The 19,649-nt window shown below is 58.3% G+C and overlaps 1 protein-coding gene across 1 annotated transcript; it reads right to left on the bottom strand.

Moving 5' to 3' along the window:
- Cetp (cholesteryl ester transfer protein) lies at nt 1–17,999 on the bottom strand. The gene is made up of 16 exons (XM_005318214.4): nt 17,714–17,999; nt 16,597–16,711; nt 15,092–15,226; nt 14,930–15,000; nt 14,609–14,696; nt 13,626–13,695; nt 13,338–13,398; nt 11,416–11,507; nt 10,116–10,295; nt 9,368–9,418; nt 6,029–6,196; nt 2,499–2,566; nt 1,857–1,890; nt 1,347–1,419; nt 364–449; nt 1–220 (listed from the first exon to the last, which is right to left on the bottom strand). Exons 1-16 carry the CDS (start codon nt 17,832–17,834, stop codon nt 146–148), a joined length of 1,488 nt encoding a protein of 495 aa, XP_005318271.2. The 5' UTR covers nt 17,835–17,999; the 3' UTR covers nt 1–145.
- Between the last annotated feature and the right edge of the window lie 1,650 nt (nt 18,000–19,649).

The raw sequence follows: 19,649 nt of genomic DNA, 5'->3' as shown, positions 1-19,649 counted from the left end.
TCCTGGACACAAAATTTTAATGCCCCTGGGCCTCCGTCTCCCTACGCGCACCCTGACTCCATGCGGATGGACAGAGAGGCCGGGGTCAGCTGAGTGCGAGTCTGGTCGGGCCTCCTGGTTGGAGACCCAGGCAGCTCCAGGATCCCTAGCCCAGGCTCTGCAGGAAGTCCACCAGCAGGTGCTCCGGGAAGCCAAAGTCCATTTGCAGCAGCAGAAAGCCCTGGAGAGAGCAGCAGGCTAACTGGCCCCAAGGCCACCAGGAGGCCCTGGGCGCGCCCCTCTGCCCGTCTCCCCAGCAGCCAGTCACCCCAGGGAAGCTGTCTGGGGCTGCGTCGTCCCCAGGAGGTGGGACCGTGCACTCACATCACGAGAGATGATCTCGGGGTTGATGATGTCGAAGAGGTCCAGGCCCTTGCTGTTCATGAGCGCCGTAAACGCCACCTCGAGCCCTGGGCAGGGAGGGAGCCCCAGTCAGCCCTTCTTGGGGAGCAGGCCCAGCCCCAGGCTTGTGGGAGACGTTGGGACAACATTCTGTGAATCTGCCCTGCTTAGCCGACCCTGGGGAGCAGCCGTCACTCCCAGGCCTGCTCTGGGGGTCTCGCCTCCCCTCACTGAGCCTCCAGGTGCTCTTTGCCACCACACAGAGCACTCTTCCCAGCAACCCAGCTCAGTCCACCCCCAATTTTAGCTCCATGATACAGATGGGGAAAACTGAGGCCGAGAGAGACGGAGACAGTCAGCCAGAGTGATTCCTGTTTCTACTCTTCTCCTCTTGAACAAGCAGATATTAAAAAATGAAGACCGGCCTGTCCCCTACGTTCATGGGGAACAGGGCACAGAGCTCTCGGAAGGGTCTTGTACAACACCCACCCCCTTACTCTGTGCCGATGTCTCAGATTCCACCATTAAAGTCACTGCAGAGGGACAAACATCCTACAGTGTCAAGGTCCAAAGGGAATCTGGGGACCATCAAGCTGACTTCATTTCATAGGAAGGGAAACTGAGGCTGGGCTACGACAAGGTCGCACCCTCCAGCTATCAGGCCCAGCCTTCTCTCTGCCGTTGGCGGTGGGCTCAGCCGCCATGTGGGTGGCAGTGGTAATGTCCTCAAGGGGAGCCAGAATCAGGGGTCCATGCATCTGGCCAGGTCAGTGGCCTGCATTGCCACCAACAGGGAGAGGTACCTTAGGGAAGGGACGCAGGACCCCTAAGTGTCATGGCTGCAGAATCGGAGGCCCCGGGGGCTGCCTGGGAAGGGGTGGGGCCTCTGCACTCCACCATCTGAGAGTGTGGGGACAAAGTCAAGTGCGACCTGCACCCCAACCTCTCCGCCTGGCCACACTTACGAGTCATGACCTCAGGGATGCCCACCGTGGAGACCATCGACCACAGGAAGTTCTGGACGGACTTGAACTTGCTCTGTCAATCAGAAAGGCCCACAGTGAGAGCCCCACAGTGACCCACGGGTGGATGGCCACACAGTCCCCGTGAGCATTCATCCAGGTGCCCAAGAAAAAAGACCTCCCAGCCAGCCCTCGCCTCCTGCCTCCTTCCTGCGAGGTCCTTCCGAGGCCCTGGGGAGGGCGGGGGCTGTTATCCCATTCACAGGGGGAAAACTGAGGCCCAGGGAGAGGCCCCATGGCCAGGACTCTCCTGCCTCCTCAGTCCACCCTACCACGACCCCATTTCTGCAACAGGAGAGCTCTCCCCGAAGACACAGCAGGGAGGAGGGTCACAGGTGACTGGGAGGGGACATCCAGGCCATTTCTTTGGGTTCCGTTGGCTTCCTTTAGGGACCTGTCCCTGCTTTCTTCGAGGCATGAGGCCCTACAGACTTATCTCCCAAGCCCTCCTACCTCATCGGTGCTGGAAGTAGACTTGGGTTGGGTCCTGAAATCAAAAAGAGATGGGAACTGGGCCTCGGTTGGCTCCTTGCTGGAACACCCCCCCAGAAAAGAAACCCCAGGAATCTAGGTGCTTCTGCCCAATACTTTAGGCCCTCGGTAAGAAAGGCCTTTGGAATACTGTCCCAAGGTTTGCCATTTCAGCCGGGCACGGTGGCACACGCCTGTAATCCCAGTGGCTGCGGCAGGAGGATGGCCAGTTCAAAGCCAGCCTCAGCCACTTAGCGAGTCCCTGAGCCACTCAGCAAGACCCCCGTCTCTAAATAAAATACACGACAGGGCTGGGGATGGGGCTCAGTGGTCAAGTGCCTCTGGGCTCAGACCTCAGTACCAAGAAGAAGAAAAAAAAAAGATTTTGCCATTCCAGATGCCAGACCTTAGCTCAGGTCCCCTCCCCTCTGCTGGGCCCTCCGCCATTCCCTCCCGTGGCGCCTCTTCCTCCTCATCTAGACTCTAGGGAAGGTCTCTCCCTGTGGCCGAGCCGGAAGTCTGCACTTCCCCACCAGGACCCAGTCCGCCCCCCCACCACCACCACCGCAGAGTCGGGACCAGGTTGGCTGAGCTGCTGCCCCCTCCCCTCTCTGCAGCACCTACTGGAGATCCAGGAGGTGCAAGGACAGCTTCTTCTTGGCATAGGAGGCCTGGATGGTGGTGACGATGTCCTGGGGAGAGAAACCAGATCTGCTGTGAGCCAGGGGCTTCCCGAAGCACAGAGCAGCCCTCCTGTCTGGGGCCCCGACTGCACGGGGCAACCAGATGGAGAGGAGTGGAGAGCTGGGGTCCCGGGATCCTGGGGTGGAGCTGAACTCCTGGTCTTCTGAAAAGAGCGGGAAGGCCGGGCGTGTGACCCGGGGGCAGAGGGCTTGCACAGCAGCTCCAGGGCCTGCGATTCCTCCCCAGCATCAAACCCAGGCCAAACCTGCGCAAGTCCCCAGCACCTTCGGTGTTGGCCCAGGACCCCGAGTCCCGCCGGCACTTCCTGTCCTGGTTTCTGATTTACCCATCCCCAGTCTCCTCGGGCTGGTTAGTCAGAGACCACAGAGGAGCAGGACTTCCCCGTGCGGCTCACTTTTTCCACCTCCAGAGTGAAGCCGCGTCCGGGCGCCTGAGGATTCCTCTGCCTGGGGTCGGATTGACCTGCATTTTCACACTTTGGGCGTCAGACACACCCGAGTGCCGCTGCTCGCTGCTCGCTGCTCCCGTGTGGTCCCCTGACCAGCAGCGTCAGCACCAGGAGGAGGATCGTGCTGGAGATGCAGACTCTCAGGCCCTGCCCCAGACCTACCAGCGGAGACCCTGCAGATGGACCCAGGAATCTGCTTTCACAGCCTCCCCAGAGCATGCCCACGCCAAAGAGGAGACCTGTGGCACCAGGCGACTCTCAAGCAAACTGACGTGGAGTTGAAGTTGCTCTAGCACTTCCTGAAGCACACATTTTTATTTTACGGTGCTGGCCAAAAGTAGAGGTTGTCACCATTTGATGCGGTTATCCCACCTCTCGGCATAAAGCCATAGGACTAAAATCATCCTACCACCGTGAGGCAGCCACATCAACGTTTATAGCAGCCCAAATCAAAATAGCTAAGCTATGGAACCAACCCAGGTGCCCTTCAAGGATGAATGGTAAAGAAACTGTGGAATATAAACGCAATGGAATATTACTCAACCATAAAGAAGAATGAAATCATGGTATTTGCAGGTAAATGGATGGAACTGGAGACTCTCATGCTATGTGAAGTTAGCCAATCCCCCAAAACCAAATGCCAAATGTTGTCTCTGATAGGTGGATACTAACACACAATATGGGGACCGGGATGGAAGTTCACTGGATTACACACAAAGGGAAGGAAGAGAAGGGAGTGGGGATGGGAATAAGAAAGACAGTGGAATGAATCAGACATAAATTTCCTATGCTCATGTATGAATTCACGACCAGTGAAACTCCCCATCACGTACAACCACAAGAAAGGGACCCTAAATAAGAATAGGTCATACTTCATGTGTGTATAATATGTCAAAATACACCCTGCTGTCCTGTGTATCATAAAAAGAACAACAACAACCAAGTAGAGGTTATGCGGTCTTTTGTTTGGCGAGCTAGTTATTCTCTGCCTCTGCCCATTACGCTGTGAGCTTCATGCGGACCACAGAACCCGGCCCAGAGGAAGAACTCAATAGATGTGGTTAAAAACCCATGAATGGATGAATGTTCTGGGGCTGCAAAAACTGCTGACTCAGTAAAAATGTGACGTGTGACCTTGAACAAATGACCTGCTGGTTCTCCCTTTGAAGAGGCCTCTGTCTGGTAAAGGGGTGGCCTGGTGGATCCTTGGGGGCAGCTCCCACCAGTGCCCCCCGTGGGTCACCTGCCCTGGCTCTCTCCTGGCCCCTGGAGAGCTGGCCCACACTCCCTTCTGGAAAAGCCCCCTTCAGCTCCACCTGATCCCACCCTGGCTGACAGCTGATGTCAGAAGAGAGGTTTGGGGGTGGGGGCAGAGACAGGAGAGGATTGCTGGAAAAGTTGGGGGGGTGAAACAGGATACCCGGGGAGGAGGTGTTTGTTGTGTTTGCAAAGATTCTCTGCTTGACCAAAATTCAGGGAGGCTCCAGAACCTTCTCCCAGGACCACGGTGTGTTGCCTATAAATGAGTTTTTGCGAGAACACTGCGAAACCAGTCTAGCAAGAATCCCCACCTTCAGTATCTGCTCAGCCTCATCTTTGATCTGGTTTCTGATCCTCCACGTGGTGTGGCCCTCGGGAAATCTGATCACCCTGGACCAGCTTCAGCAAGAATCCTATCAGGTCCCTTTCCAGTCCCAGCTCCTTAGCCCAGAGGTGCCCTCTCAGGGCACCATAAGATCCCCTGCGGTGGTCCTTGTCCTTATCATCCCTACAGGCTGAACAAAGCCTTAGCTTTCACAAGTATTGCAAAAGTATTGAATGCTTTTTTCTGAAATTGTCAGATTCTTCGATAACAAACAATAAGTAAAGAAAATGAGATAACACAAAATTTTAAGAGATTTTCAAAAAGGTAAATACCACATGCTCTCCTGGACTGGCTCTTGGTACAGAAAAGGGACATCAGTGGAAAAACTGGTGGGAGCCCGTCTGGAGTCTGGTCCTGACAGTGTTCTACACTCAGGGCTGAGTCACAGCCCATGGGGTGGGTTCTGAGAGACATCAGCCACAGGGAAGCCAGGTGGACAGCAAGTGACCCCTCTGCATGTCTTTACAACTTTCATTCAAATCTGAAGTTCTTCCACAATAAGAGGTTGATAAAAAATAAAATACCAAAGGGAACTCTGCTCCATTTGTCCCTTGCGGGTGGCTGAGGGCAAAGTACTGTCAGGGAGTGTGGTTCTCTTCTTTAGATTTCTCTATTTTCCAGGTTGTGCCTGTCTTATCTTTATCTTTAGTTTCCAATGTACTAAGAAACTTTGAGAAGCTGGGTGTGGGGGCGAACGCACGCCTGGAACCCCAGCAACTCGGGAGGCCAAGGCAGGAGGATGGCAAGTTCAAGGCCAGCCTCAGCAACTTAGTGTGAACTTGTCTTAAAATAAAAAGGGCTGGGGATGAAGAAAAGAAAGGAAGGAAGGAAGGAAGGAAGGAAGGAAGGAAGGAAGGAAGGAAGGAAGGAAGGAAGGAAGGAAGAAAGAAGTATTAAGGACACAGAGAAGAACATCAGGGATCACATGGAGCTTCGATTCCTTATCTATAATCACAAAATCAAATAAGCTCTGCAAACTGAAAGCTGTTTTTGTTTGTTTGTTTTTTAAGTGTGTGGCCAAAGCCTGGCTGTCCCAATGGGAGGCCTTGGATAGTGTATTTATCTTGCTTCTTTTGAGCGTCCGTCCAAGTCCATGCGTGTGGATTGTGGGGTTCCCCCCGCCCCGGTCCCTCTAGAGTGTTCCTCTCACGCACTGCGCTGCTTTTCTAAAACACACACAGTTTCGAATCTGGAAATCCACGTGGCCTAATGGATTTGGGAGGAGGAACCCCCGGGCCTGGCATGCCACGGAGCCACACGCAGAGGTGGGGAGAAGGATTTGGAGACGTCGTTGGAGACGCTGTCCCCTGCCCTGCATGGCCCGGGTCCCTGCCCCTGCCCCCGCACCCACCTCACCTCTTCAAAGGTGTGAGCCACAGCACTTTGGCCATCCGGGTGGGGGAAGAGGAATTTCACCACCACCGAGGAGGTGACCACGACGCCCTTGTTCTGACAAGCGATCTTGGGCCTCTTGGGGCAGTAGACGATCACTTGGGTCTGGCGGGTGGGGATATTGCCGAATAGCTGTGGGAGACAGGGGTGGGGGACAGGCCGTTAGAAGAGCTGTCACTGATGCCCTTAGCGAGGGATGGAGCTGACTTGGGTGTCCCAGGGCTGGGAGAAGAGGAAACTGCTGGGGCAGAGGCTCCGGCCCCAGGCTGGGTTCCAACTCTGGAAACCTCAGCTGCACCACTTCACAAATCTGCCAGTTAACTGAAAAAGTAAGACTCTCGTCTCTTCTGACCGTTGGGTTTTTTTGTCCCCCGTGGGCTAGTGAAGCTGTTCCTTGCCCTGTCCCCTCTCAAGGGTGGGAAGGACGCCTTGGCTTAGCCTTTGTGCTCCCGGCTCTACCTGTACCCTGGGGATACCGGTTCCTGCCTCAGAGGACGGTTATGAGGATTAAATGAGATCATTCAAGAAGGAGCTGAGACTAGGCCCTGCCACACGGTGACCCCGCACTTCAAAAAATATCCACGGACTCCCCACTAGGCTTCATCCCTGGGCCAGAAGTATAGTCACAGCAGAGAACCAAACAGACCAGCAAAGCTCAAATTCATCAGATGATTCCAAAGCTAAATGCAAGATTTCAACTGAGAGGCAGTTTAAAGGAGAGATGGACCAGGTTGTGGCCCCAAAGCCCTCAAGAGGAGATCTGATCTGTATCCAGGAAGGTGGGAGAGGCCTTCCCTGAGGATGAGGAGGAGTCAGATAGGACAGGGGGAGGGAAAGCCCTTCTAGACAGAGAGGACAGCACATGCAAAGGCCCTGTGGAAGGGGGCTGGCCAAACAAGGACTGGACAGAGTGAGGCTGGGAGTGGCGAGTAGCCTGAGGTCGGCTGCACCTGCCTGCAGGAGGAGAGCCCGTGGGACTTGGCTCCAGGAGACCTCCACCCGGGAACCCACGGACCCAGCGGATGCTTCACAACAAAAGGTTTTGTGTAATACATGGCCAAGCTCAAAAGAAAGACAGGGCCAACCCCAGGTCTCAGAGAGGGAGGAATATTGTAAGGCAAAGCTCTAAGCAGTGCGGCCCAGAGAGTTAGGATGTGGCTCCAGACCACATTGTCTGGGTTTTATTTCCTCAGAGAGAGAGAGAGAGAGAGAGAGAGAGCGGTGAGAGGCAGAAGAGGAACCAAGTCATTTCCACTCAGTGAAAAGGAGACTAAAAATCTTCCCTTGTTCAAGAATGCCCCAGGGAGTGTCGGAGGGAGGCGAGAGATGTCAATCAAAAGGCCCAGCCAGGCTCAGCAGGACTGAAGGATGATTTATATGGCAGGGCGTCCTGAGCTGCGTGATTATGTCACATCCAAGACTAACACGTGACGTAGTCCTGGGGTTCCTGGCAGAAATAAATACCAAACCGTCTTCTTAGGGAATTTAGGTTCATCCAGGGCACAGTCTGTCCATGGGAAAATCACATTCCACCAAAGACGAGCTTGCGGACAGACAGGAATGGCAATCCACACAAGGAAACCACCCACCATGAGGGACTGCCAGCAAACCCAACAGGCAGCAGGGTGAGGACCCCAAGAACCGGACATAGTAGAACAACCTGGCGGAAAGTCCCAAGAAACTTTTTAAAAAAAATGATTAGAGGAAAGAGCCCCCATGAAAAGATGGCACTCTGGGGTGGGAGAGAAGGAAGATTTTAAAAAACAAACTCAAAAAGTTATCATAAATAAAAGTTACTGAGGTTCAGATGGAAAACTCAGTGGGTGGATAAATGGATATGACCTAGCTGTAAAGAAAATTAATGAATCGGAAGAAATGTCTGGAAAAACTATCCGGAATTTAGGAATTTTGCACAGAAATATCAAAAGATGAAAAAATTCGTCAGAGTAACTAACAGATATAGAAGATGGAGAGAAGGTCCAACCTGCGTGCGTCTTATTCAAGGAGGCGAGAAAACAGAGTAGAGGAAATAATTGAAGAGATGGAGACCGAGCCGTTTCCAGAGGTGAACCATGACGCTGTGTCTAAAACAACTAGGTTGAGAGTAGACAGGGGCCAGGCTATACAGGATTCTCAAGGCCAGCACAGAGAACCTTGCCATATCCCGCGACCCTGGTCCTTTATCTTTGACGAGTTGTGACCTGGCAGGAAGATGATCAGTTTTACTTCTCCAATAGCTTGTTCTATTGACCTCCTTAGAGAACAGATGGTCAGGGGTATCGGGATGCAGGAGGACTCCCTGCAGAGGGAGCCCTCCAGGGGGAAGGTGGAGACAGAGAGGTGGACAGACCCTACCAACAGTGAGGACACCTGAGGGACAGGACTCGGGAAGGGGGAGGAGGGAGGAGGGAGGGCAGGGGCACCCCAGAGGCTCCGAGCTGCACTCTGGGAAGGAAGCGAGGCGTCTGCAGGGCTGGGAACACGGTGGGGGGGGGGGCAGATCTGAAGCTCAGAAGGAGGAGAGGCCATGTCCACGAGGACAGCACGAGGACACAGGAAGGAGCAGGTGGGGGAGGGGCTGGAAGCAGGAAGCTGAGGGACGAGTTTCACTGGGGCCACTGCCCAGCTCTGGGGAAGTAGCACAGCAGTGGTCACCAGGCAGACACTGAGTTGGTGAGGACGGGGAGCGGGTGGCGGAAGGCTGGGCGAGGGGCAGCCGGAGGTTCAAGGATGGAGGGGGATGAAGTCACTGCCATGGGCGGGGCGGGTGAGACCAGAGGCTGGGGGCAGTTTGCCCAGAGATGGCCAGGGTCTGCTCAGGCCAGGGACCCGGGATTCACAGTGGAACCTCCTACGGAGAGAGGGATTAGGACATCATTGCCACTCGGCAGAGCAGGCAGAGGCTGTGACCCCCAAGGAGTCTGCCCGAGGTTGGCTTTGGGATCAGGGGTGACCAGTGGCCTCAACCTCTCGCCAGGGCCCTCCGAGCCTGGGTGATCCTGGGCGTCCAGCCTCCCGCAAGGCCCTGTGGCCTGGGTAACAGAGCACAGTCCTCGGGGCCGTGACAGCTGGCTCTGAGCCAGCTCTGCCATTCGCTGCGTTCCCCTGTGTGCAGACGGGGACCATGGCCGTGCCTCACCCCAGGGTTGTCATGAGCGTGGCAGGAAGTCTCATGCAGAAAGGGTCCAGCTCGGGGCCGAGCTGTCCTGGTCACCACTGCTGCTGTGGCTGGCTGAATAGGGACTTCTGAAGCAAAAGAAGAATTGGGGTGCAGGAGACGAGCCCCAGCAGCAGGGCAGTTACCTCCAGAAACATGTCCTGGTTGGTGTTGAAGCCGTGGGTCTCCAGCACTGCCTGAAAGAGAGGGGCCAGAGGTGGCCAGGGGGTCAGTCCTCACAAGGAAACCAGGATGGGGTGAGGGGCTAGGGCCTGACCCCTCCCCAAACCAACTCCCAATCCCCCCCACACACACATGATCTGATATGCTCTGGGCAGGTGGGGTGCAGAGGACCCCTGACCTGACTGGAGGCCACACCATCTACATGACCTTGGGGAAGTCTCTTCCCTCAAGGCTTCAGTTCCCCCATGAATTCAGTGACCGGCATGGACTGGGGACCACGCGAGCACGTTTAGTATGGAAGAGTGCAGACTTGGAGCCACCTCGTCCAAGCTGTGTGTTCTTGGACAAGTTACCTACCCTCTCTGAGCTTCGTTGTGCTTTTGTTGTTGGAAAATGGAGGTAGTGACAGTACTTACCCCACAGAGTGAGTGCAGCCAAAATACTTTCAACACAGATAGTAATGGCAGCTCATGTTCATGGCTCAGTTCCCGTGTGGCAAGCATCTGCCTATTTATCTACTGATTCCTCAATTGATGGGTCGATCCACCCAACACACAGTAGGTCCTAATCAATGAACTTCAGGGTCATGGCTACAGCTCGGATGGATCCTGGCTCCTCTGGTGCCCCCGGAATCTCCTCCGTGCTCCTCCGCTGCGGGCATGCATGCCACACACCCACCCAGGGACGTCCCGGCAGCCACCTGCCCCTCACCTTGAACTCCTCCCCGGTCAGGCTGAGCCTGAGGCGGCCATCCTGGAAGGCGGCCTTGGCCAGGGAGTCGAGGACTTGCTCCGAGAACCAGAAGTAGAGCATGCGGGCGTCCCCCAGCAGGCTGGGCGAGAAGGTGGGCAGCGGGAGGTCCTCGGAGACGTTCTTGTAGATGAAATGACCCTGGAGGAAGCGGGGGACGCTGGCTGCCCCTCCCCTGTGTCCCTGCTGGAGCGGCTCCAGGGACACTGAGAGGAGCCTGGGGAACCCAGCCCAGAGGAGCTGGCCCTGGCCGGCTCCCAGCCCAGCCTTCCTCGCTCAGGCTTCATCCCGAGGCTCTGCTCTGTTCCCAGCCCCGGGCGAGGTGACCCAGCAGACATGTCACCACCCTCAAAGCCTGACATTCCAGGAAGGACCGCAGGCAGAGCCGTGGTGGCCCTGGGCCTCTGTGCTCTGTGACCAGCACAGCTGGCCGGCCTGAGCGCAGTCCTGCACCTTCTGGGACCAGGGGATGGACAGGGAGCCCCCAAGTGGCAATCGGAAGTCAGGCCCCTGCCCGGCGCCTGCTCCTCCAGCCCGCGAGGGTGAAGGGGCTTCGCGGGCGGCCACGAGCTCCCTGAAATGCTCCTTCGCTCACTTTTCTGGGGACAGGCTCCATCACAGACCGGCTGCTGGTTCTCTAAACCCACCGCTGCAGAGTTCTGTGACACCCCGTCTTTGACCAGGTCACAGAGGCCTGAGGTACACTTCTCTGCTTTCCTTGCAGCTAGGTGTGACCATGTGACCGAGGTCAGGCCACTGGATGTGAGCAGAGGGTGGGGTGACCAGCCAGCAACACAACGGGGCCTGCATGCCCAACAGCATGGCGCTGCCACCCCCTGCGCTGCTCGCGGTAGCCACTCTGAGCAGGAAGTGAACGTCTGAGGGTTCACGCTGCTGTTACGCTGGGCATCTTCCTTACAGCAGCAGAACCTAGTCCTAAGTAGCAGGGGTAGAGCTTCCCCAGACGCCCCAAGAGGCCTTGGCTTCTCCACATACACCCAATGGAGGATGCTGGGAGCCAAATAAGCCTTCTAGAAGGAGCTGGTGCTTTGTGAGGTCCCTGGGAGGGGAGGGTGGTCAGCACAGAGGGTCAGACACAGAAGCAGCACCCCCACCCCCGCTTTGCCACACCAGGGGACACCTGAAGAGGTGCAGCAGAAGGATGTGTGGCTTCCCAGGCTGGGGGCAGTGTGACCAGGACACAGGAAAGGACCGGGGCTGAGGAGCGCCCAGGAGGGGAGCCCTGCCACCCCACCCCCACCTTGTGGTGTGACTCCAGGTGGGCTGCTGTGACGTCAGGGGGTCCTGTCAGGGAAATGTCCACCCGGATGTCTCCAGAGGAGAGGATGCTGGCTGCGGGGAGAGAAGGGCAGGCTGGAGCCCAGGACGGGAGCTGCCTGGTGCAGGGGTCCCCCAGGCCCCACAGGAGGCCCCCTCCCACCCGTGCTCCCGGGTAAAGTGGGTCCTGGGGGCTCTGGGGGCACTTTTCATTGTCTTTTCCCAGCGCCTGTCCGGCTGGTGGCTCCACCGGCAGGAGTGCTGGACACTGGAGCCCCAACCTGCCCTCGGGGGCTGGACGGCAGGAGCCGGGAGCCGACCTCCCGGGTTGGTGTCCTCACCCCCAATGGCACCATCTACCCCAGGGCTGTGTCTTTGTGGGGTCAGGGGTCAGCAGACATTCTCTATAAGCCACCAGAGGGTAAGTGCCCACTAAGATCCCAACTGTGCGCAAAAGTGGCCACCCCACAGGTGAGTGGGCGTGGCCACGTGACAATCAAAACTTTACAAAAGCATTGTTCCCTGCATGTTGGGCCTGGAGCACAGGGCCCACCCCCGCGCCTCCCTGGGCCTGCGCCTCCCTGGGCCTGCGTTCAGCCCCTTGCTAGGGAGACCCTGGGCCCAGGTGCCCGGTGGGAGGCCAGCCTGGTCCCCCGCCCAGCTCTGCCCTCACCCCGTTCCCGACCAGGCGCAGGGCCGGAGCTGGCCACTCACGGCAGGCCGGGAGCCAGATGCCCACCACGCCCCTGGCACTGCCTGGAGGCTCCCCCCCACCACCCCGCAGCCACCCGGAGGGTCCCCTGATCTGGGGTTTCTCTGTGACCGCAGCTTCCCTGCTCACTGAGCACCTACTCGGTGCCCGAGACTCATCAGCTGGCCTGGCGCAGGGGCTGCGGCAGCGGCGGGAAACCACTGCAGGGCCCACGCTCAGGTGCCTCTCCTCTGCTTCTGGATTGGGGTCCTCGTGGGCCCGTAAATCAGCAGGATGGGGGTCACTGGGGCGGTTGTGTCAGGAAGAGCAAGTTCAACAAACAGCCGTGCTCTCTGCGTTGGGGGTGGGGGCACGGAGCCTCCCACTCTCGGGACACTCCTCCTCTCGTCTTGGGTGCCTTCCAGGGGCCCAGGGATGTTCCCACTGGACGGATGACAAAACTGAGGCCTGAGTCTGTCCTTCCTCCCTTTCCTTTTTTGGAACTGGGGATTGAGCCCAGGGACACTCTACCACGGAGCTACATTCCCGGCCTTTTAATTTATCTTTTTGTTTTGAGACAGGGTCTCACTAGGTTGTGGAGACTGGCCTTAAACTCGAGATCCTCCTGCCTCAGCCTCCCCCATGGCTGGGATTACAGGGGTGCACCACCGGGCCCAGCTAAGTCCTCTCTTCTCCACTGCAAAGCCGTGGGAGCTGCCCCTTAACCAGAGCCTCCCTGAGATTGGAGGGAAGAGGCCCAGGAAGAGTGGGAGAGTGCTCCATCTCCATCCTGCCCTCCTCCTCCTTATCGTCTATCCATGTTCTTGAAATGTGTTTAACACTGAGCTTGGTGCTCGGGGTACAGGGTGCTGATTAGGGCTGGTGATGGACCGGGTTCTGTCTTATGCTTCATCCATACTTTCTTTTTTTCACCTGATTCTCATAGTCACTCTGTGAGGTAAGTGCTATTGTCCCCTTTTTACTAATGAGGAAAATGAGGTTCAGAGAGGGTAAGTCCCTGGCTCAAGGTCACACAGCTTATGAGATTGCAACTTCAAGGGAAGCAACTTGCCGTAGCCACACTAATCACCAGTGCCAGAGCTAGACAGGGACCAAGAGAACCAGAGGCGGGAGTGACTGTCCAGAATCACACAGCGACTGTGGTCATTTTCTGCTCCCACCACTGCCTTCTGAGGCACACCGACAGAACTCACCGGCCCTTGTCTGGACAAAGTCGGCCATGATGTTGGAGATGGAGTTGATCTCTTTGCAGATCTGGGGTGGACAGGGCAGGCAGCTTATCAGGCAGGGAACTAGGCCAGAAAGGAGGCAGGGTGTGCCTCCCTCAAGCTGTGTGTGGGTGGCCATGCTGGGAACGGGCACAGGGGACTGGCTACCTTGGGAAGGTAGGAGGGACACCTTCTCAGGGAAGGGCAGGAAGGGAGGTGGGTCTGGCTCCCATCCCCGACTGCAGACGGCAGGTGCCACAGCTGCTCACTCACCTGCCCCTTCAGGACCAGCCTCAGGGTAAAGGAGATGACGTTTGTGAACAGCTGCTGGATCCAGCTGGGCCTGAGGTGGTAGCAAGAGCTAGTGAGCCTCCAGCCGGTCCTGAGCGTCTGCCGAGCACCTCCTGTGTGCGTACCTTTGGGTCTCTGCTGGCCTCAGAATCCTCAGAGAGCTCAGGAGGTGGCAATTATTGTCCCCAATTCACACTGAGATCACTGAACCCCAGACATGAGCTCAGACATGAGCATGAACCACATCATGACCTCAGAATTCCTCAGGAGGGCCACGTCATGCACAGGGTCCAGATCCATGCATGTGTCTGCTCCCCAGACCCCAGCCTCCAGGTCTCTCCTGCATTCCAGGTATGAGACTGGGGCCTCCCTGAGCCTCAGTATCCTCCTCTGTGCAATGAGACTATTCCCAGCTCCCTGACAGAGGACTGGCCAAGACCAAGAACCTCTCAGGTGAGGAAGGAGGAGCTCAGGTCCTGGGTCAGAGGATGCTGCTCCCACCCCTCAGTGGCGAGCTGTGTGTCTGCAGCGGTTACTGAGCTTGGCTGCAGGTTAGTCTGTGGTTTGATGAGGGTGACTGGGGTGTAGGACACAGGGGTGGACACGGAACGTTCCTGCCTTCCTAACCCCAGGCCTCGGTTTACCCACATGTGAAAATGGGGGTAATAACAGAGTCTGCCTCCTAGCACTGGATTGGGTGAGCATCAAATCAACTCAGCGAAGCGTTCACAATCACTCTCGGCCGTTAATGTTCTCAACAACTGCTAGTTCCCATTCTTGGAGGTTATATGGATGGGGAGGGACTGAAAATGGCCCCACCCAAGGTACCGATGGCCCCAGGTTGGGTAGTCCACAGGCATGCCCTATGGGGGACCCTGGAGGGGGCGCGGGCACACCAACAGGATGGAGTGCAGGTGGGAATGGGGCGCAGTGGCAGGGATGGGGCGCTGGGGCCGTGGACTTACTCATGTTCCCCTTGGAGGTGCAGGAGCAGCTTATGGAAAGACAGGTGGCAGTTGGGGGCACTGGTGCGCACTCGGCCGGAGTCAGAGGCTGCAGAGAGGCCCCAGTGTCACATCAGGGCGGCCTGGGCTCCTGGGCAGTGCCCACGGGGTGCCCAGCCCAGCTAGGAGCCCCTTCAGCTCCAGGCGCCCTGACCCTGCAAGCTTCCCGGGTTGGGCCTCCTTCCGGCCTCAGAACCTCCGACGGCCCCACCTTCCCTTTCTGCTGAGACCCACCCCTGGAGCCCGGCCTCCCTGCCTCCCCAGAGGGAGCCCGCAGCCTACTCAGCTGGGTGCTGATCTGGAGGTCCGTGGAGGAGTCGATCTCCAAGTCAACAGAGTGATTGACGCTCAGCCTGCAAAGAGCCAAGGACCCAGGACCCTCGTCCTGCCCTGTGACACTGACAGGGCCCGGGAGGGGGCATGTCAGCTGACGGGCGTGCTTACCCCCAGGCGCTTGTGTAACCGTAGCTCAGGGTCCCCCGGATGGTCACTGATGCGTTCTGGATGGAGATGTCGATGGACCTGGCCTCTACCAACTCCACCTGGCTGCTGGCCATGGACAGGTGGCCGATCTGGATGCTGCGAGAGCCACGGGAGGGAGGGAGGAAGGCCGTGGCAGGGTCAGGGAGGGGCCAAAGGGGACGCTGTGGTTATGACAAAGCCAAAGACCTTGAGGCAGGTGGGGGGTGCCCCTAGGCCACCCGGGTGGCTGCAGTGTCCACCGGGTGCTGGGAATCAAGAGTCGGGAGGAGAGATGGGACACGCCACCAGGGAGGACGGCCGAGATGCACCTGGGCAGAGCTGGAGATGGGGGGCCCAGGGCCCAGGCCTGGGGTGGCCTCACAAAGACAAGGAAAGAGTCTCCCCTGCACGGCCAGAGGGAGCCCGGCCCTGCCGACACCTGGATTTTTAGCCCAGTGTGACCTGTGCCGGATTTTAACATAACAAACACGTGATGTCTGAAGCCACCAAACTCTGGGGGTTTGTTATGGCAGCCAAGAGGAAATGAGAAGAGTGGGCCTCAGCAGGCCCCGAGAGGGGAGCCAGCCTTGAGCTGGGGTAGGAGGACATGGTCAGAGTGGGGCTCAGGATCGCCCCCAGGGAGAGACAAGGATCCAGGCTGGTATTACCCTCGGTTTACAGAAGGGGAAACTGGCCCCCAAGGCCTCACCGAGAGCCCTGCGGGCACCTTCACGCGCCTCCCGCCCTTGCCCAGCTGCAGGAGCCTCTCCAACCTCGGGCGGAGGGAGCTCGGGGTGGACACCGGGCTCCGCCCCGCCCTGAACCGAGCAGCGCCGCCGGCGCCCCCTGGCGGTGCTAGGCGCGCACCTCCAGGCCCAAGGTAGACCGTCCAGCTCTCCAGCCGTCCTGCCGGGCCGGGGGAGGAGCTCGGTTTTATGACCAAGAGGCGGCCCCCGGACAGTGTCTGTGCCACCCTCGGGGCTTCAGACACACATAAAGACCGACATCCGCTCTGATGTGCCAGGAAGCGGGCTGTGTTCCTGGAGCCGAGCTTTGCAGTCAGGTCGGCCAGCCTCGCTGTGCTGTGTGACCTCCAAGCACTGTGACCTCCCTGAGCCCCCGCTGCCCCGCTGAGCCCCGTTAGGGCCGAGGAAGACAGAAGCAGGGTTTGTTTGTAAGGGCACCTGGTCCATAGCAGGCCCTTGCCTGCTTCCATCATCCCCAGCAAGTCAGGAGACCTCTCTGTCCCCTGCCTCAAGTGAGAGGACCCGGGGAGACACCCATCCTCCCAGGGCAGTGGGGAAGGGACCCTCCAAGGCCTGGACCTGCCCAGGAAGTCTCAACACTCCCATCAACCCCCACGGGGCCCTGGGGGCAGGGCGCAGGTGAGGTGGGCGGGGCGCAGGTGAGGGTCTGGGCACAGGTGAGGGGGGCCGCTCCCTGGGGTTGGAGCTAGTCCCACTGCCCCTCCCCTCCAGGCCACTCACTTGTGCAGACCATAGTGGACTCGACCCAGGAGCATCATGGCCTTCTCGCCCGTGATGTCCGGGTAGCTGGCTCGCTGGAAGGCCGTCTGGATGACCTTGGCCGTCTCCTGGTTCACTAGAGGGGACAGTGCAGACCAAGGGGCTGCAGACCCAGGTCATCCGCCCAGCTCAGCCCCAGCCATGGCTCAGCCTCTCTGGGATGAGCCCCCTCCCCACAACAGGACTCCAAGATGAGGGGCATGTCAGGTGGCAATTCGCAGGGGACACAGAGAGCCCTGACCCTGAGCCCAGCCAGAGATCTTGCTCACACCCTCGCTCTGGATCCTAACACACAGGCACCCATGATCCTAGTCAAAGTAACAGCCCCAGCCCCAGCTACACACTGACCCCAGCTGTACCCTGACCATGCTGGGAACCCCCTTCCCAAAACAACTGAGTCTATAATCCTGGGTCTTACACTGGAGAAGTTCTGTGTTAGAGGTCATATCATTGAGCCTCTCTGTGCCCTTTTTGTAGTAAGCAAGAGGCTGAAGTCCAGAGAAAGCAATGAAGTCAACCAAGGTCACACAGCAGCAGGTGACAGAGTCTCGCTTCCCTGGGCTTCTGCTGATGCCTAACTCTGGCCATAGAATGACTTTCAACACCAGCTACACACGAACCCAAACTTTGTCCCCAAATGTGACCTCCCAAGAAGGCCTTCCTCTGAACCCCAGAATGACTGGGGGACCCAAACATGAGTCCCATGCCTGGCTGCTAGCCCCCGGGCGGTGTCCGTGTTGGTCCGTGGTCACCTGTGGATCTACCCAGGGCAGTCTGGTCCTCTGAAATCTTACTGGTTTATTAGGATAGTGTCTTTTCCCAGCTCCACGATCTCTGTGACAAAGGTCCGGGATGGTGTCCCCCTCCTTTTGCAGAAGGGGAACCTACCTTCCCATCAAGGAGCCTGAAGGTGAGGTCAGCAGGGAGGGGAGAGCCCCGCCCAGCCCCTTGCACAGGGCTCCGCTCTCTCTGGGCTACGGTGCAGCAGCTCTGCCCAGGGCTGGCCCCTGACCACGGGGGTGTCCTTGAAAAGCCCCCTGCTGGGTACCCAGAGGCCTGGGCGAGGGGTGCTACTTACACACCAGGAGGGCGGGCTTGGTGATGCGGCACACAATGCCCGCCTGGCACGGGGTCCCTCCGGAGCAGGCGTGGGCACTGCCCAGCAGGGCCAGGGTCAGGAGGGTGGCGGCGGCGAGCATGGCTCCCGGAGGCTGCGGCGAGTGGCCCCGTCCACGCCCGGCACAGCTCCTAGCTGCGGGTCTGCCCAGCCTCCACGGGACGTGAGGCGCTTCCGGGCAGCAGGGTCTTTCTGGCCTCCTTCCTGTCCAGCCCCTCGGGCCTCCTCGCTGGACCTGGGGCCAGCGCAGCCTTCCTCTGCCCGTCCCCCCACCTGCCCCATGTCTGTGACCCTCCTATTATCTGGATAATATTATATTATCTGGATTGTTGTTAATATCCTTCCTGGAATTCATTCTTTTGACTTAAGTAAATGAATCCAAGAACAAATGTCATCTCTCGATGGCCACAAACAGAAACCAAAATACAATGGCCATAAAGGAGACATCCAGTTCTCGCCGGATACCTTTGCCCTACAGTGACCCAAGCCAGAGGCCTGCCGTTCCTGCCCACCAGGGAGAGCATGTGGGGGAAGGCCAAGAACTTGGCATTGACCTTCCTCTTGATGTGACTTGAAAGATTGAAATACAACCCCATCCTCCATCTGCAGCCCCCGGCCCAGTGGCCTGTGTCTCATTTTTGGGGACATTCTGGTTTAGAAATCTTTGCATTTAGCCTCCCTTTTGTCTTAAGCAAGAGTCTAAGACACAGGGAGGCCAGGAGAACTGGCCACGGCCACACAGCAGTGGGTGAGAGGGCGTCTCCAGCCTGGGCTCTCTCTGCAGCCCCAACTTGGGCTTCCAGGGCTCTGCCTCTCCTTGGGGGTTCTCAGCTTCCCCCCATCTCCTGTCTTTAGGGTGGGATTGCTGAGGGGCTCCCCTAGAGGGCACCCCTGGGTCCCCAGGCTGCCTCCGGGCCTCGGTTTTTGTGTGAGCAATGACAGTTGCCTGGAATCGGATTCTCCTGGGTGTGGACCACCTGGGTTCCCGGGGTCCCCTGTCCTGGGCCTCAGGGGAAGGAGAGCGGGAGGAGCAGCGTCTCACCGGCCACACGCACTCATGCTGCAGCTGGACAGACCCCTGCGAGGAGGGCCCAGGAGGCCCAGTGGCAGGTGACACACAGGTGACACACAGCACAGTGGCAGGGTCTGGGGTGCCTGCCGCCAGGGCACAGGGAGCCTGTCTGGGGCAGGGTGGGTGCACGGAGCCTGGGCACCACCCAGAGGCACTGGTGTCTGGGAAGACCTGGGTCTTAGAAGAAAGGGCTGGCTCCCCGGTTTCTGAGTTTTGTCCTGCGGACGTGTTGCCTTTCAGAAGTTGCACCATTCAGTATTTCACCCACCTCCGGGGCCAACGAGTCCCCTGTGACAACTGGGATCAAATGACTGGCAGCTCCTCCTTGAAGCCCAGGGAAAGGAGCCAGGGCGGTCAGGATGGGCCTGGCCTCACACCCCAAGGGAGAGCCGGGCAGGGTGGGCGGAGTGGACTCACCAGCTCCTTCTCAGAGGGTCCCCCAGCCCGTGTCGGCTCCCAGTCAGGAGCATGTACGGAGCAGGCTGCGCCCCACATGTCCCACAGCTCAGAGATGTTCATCTACTTCACCGGGACACCCAGCCTTGGAGGTTGGTACCCAGAAAAACCACGAGCTTTCCCCTCAGCTGAGGTCAGGTGTCCACGGGTCTCGGGGGTGAGGGCTGGAGGGCAGCCATGTAGCCACACCCCATCCGCAGGCCTGGCGGGACCTCCCAGGAGCTATTGTCCCGCTGCCGTTCCACTCCCGTGGCAGGGAAGGGCGATGACCGGGAGTGCCCTGGCCAGTATTGGTGGTCAGCCACTGGTGGTCAGCGGGGAGGCGGGGAGGCGAGGAGGAGGCCCCACGCTCTCGCGCAGCCCGGCCGG

Source organism: Ictidomys tridecemlineatus, chromosome 15, assembly GCF_052094955.1.
Source record: "Ictidomys tridecemlineatus isolate mIctTri1 chromosome 15, mIctTri1.hap1, whole genome shotgun sequence".
Taxonomy (NCBI): domain Eukaryota; kingdom Metazoa; phylum Chordata; class Mammalia; order Rodentia; family Sciuridae; genus Ictidomys; species Ictidomys tridecemlineatus.
This window is presented reverse-complemented; position numbering and strand designations above follow the sequence as displayed.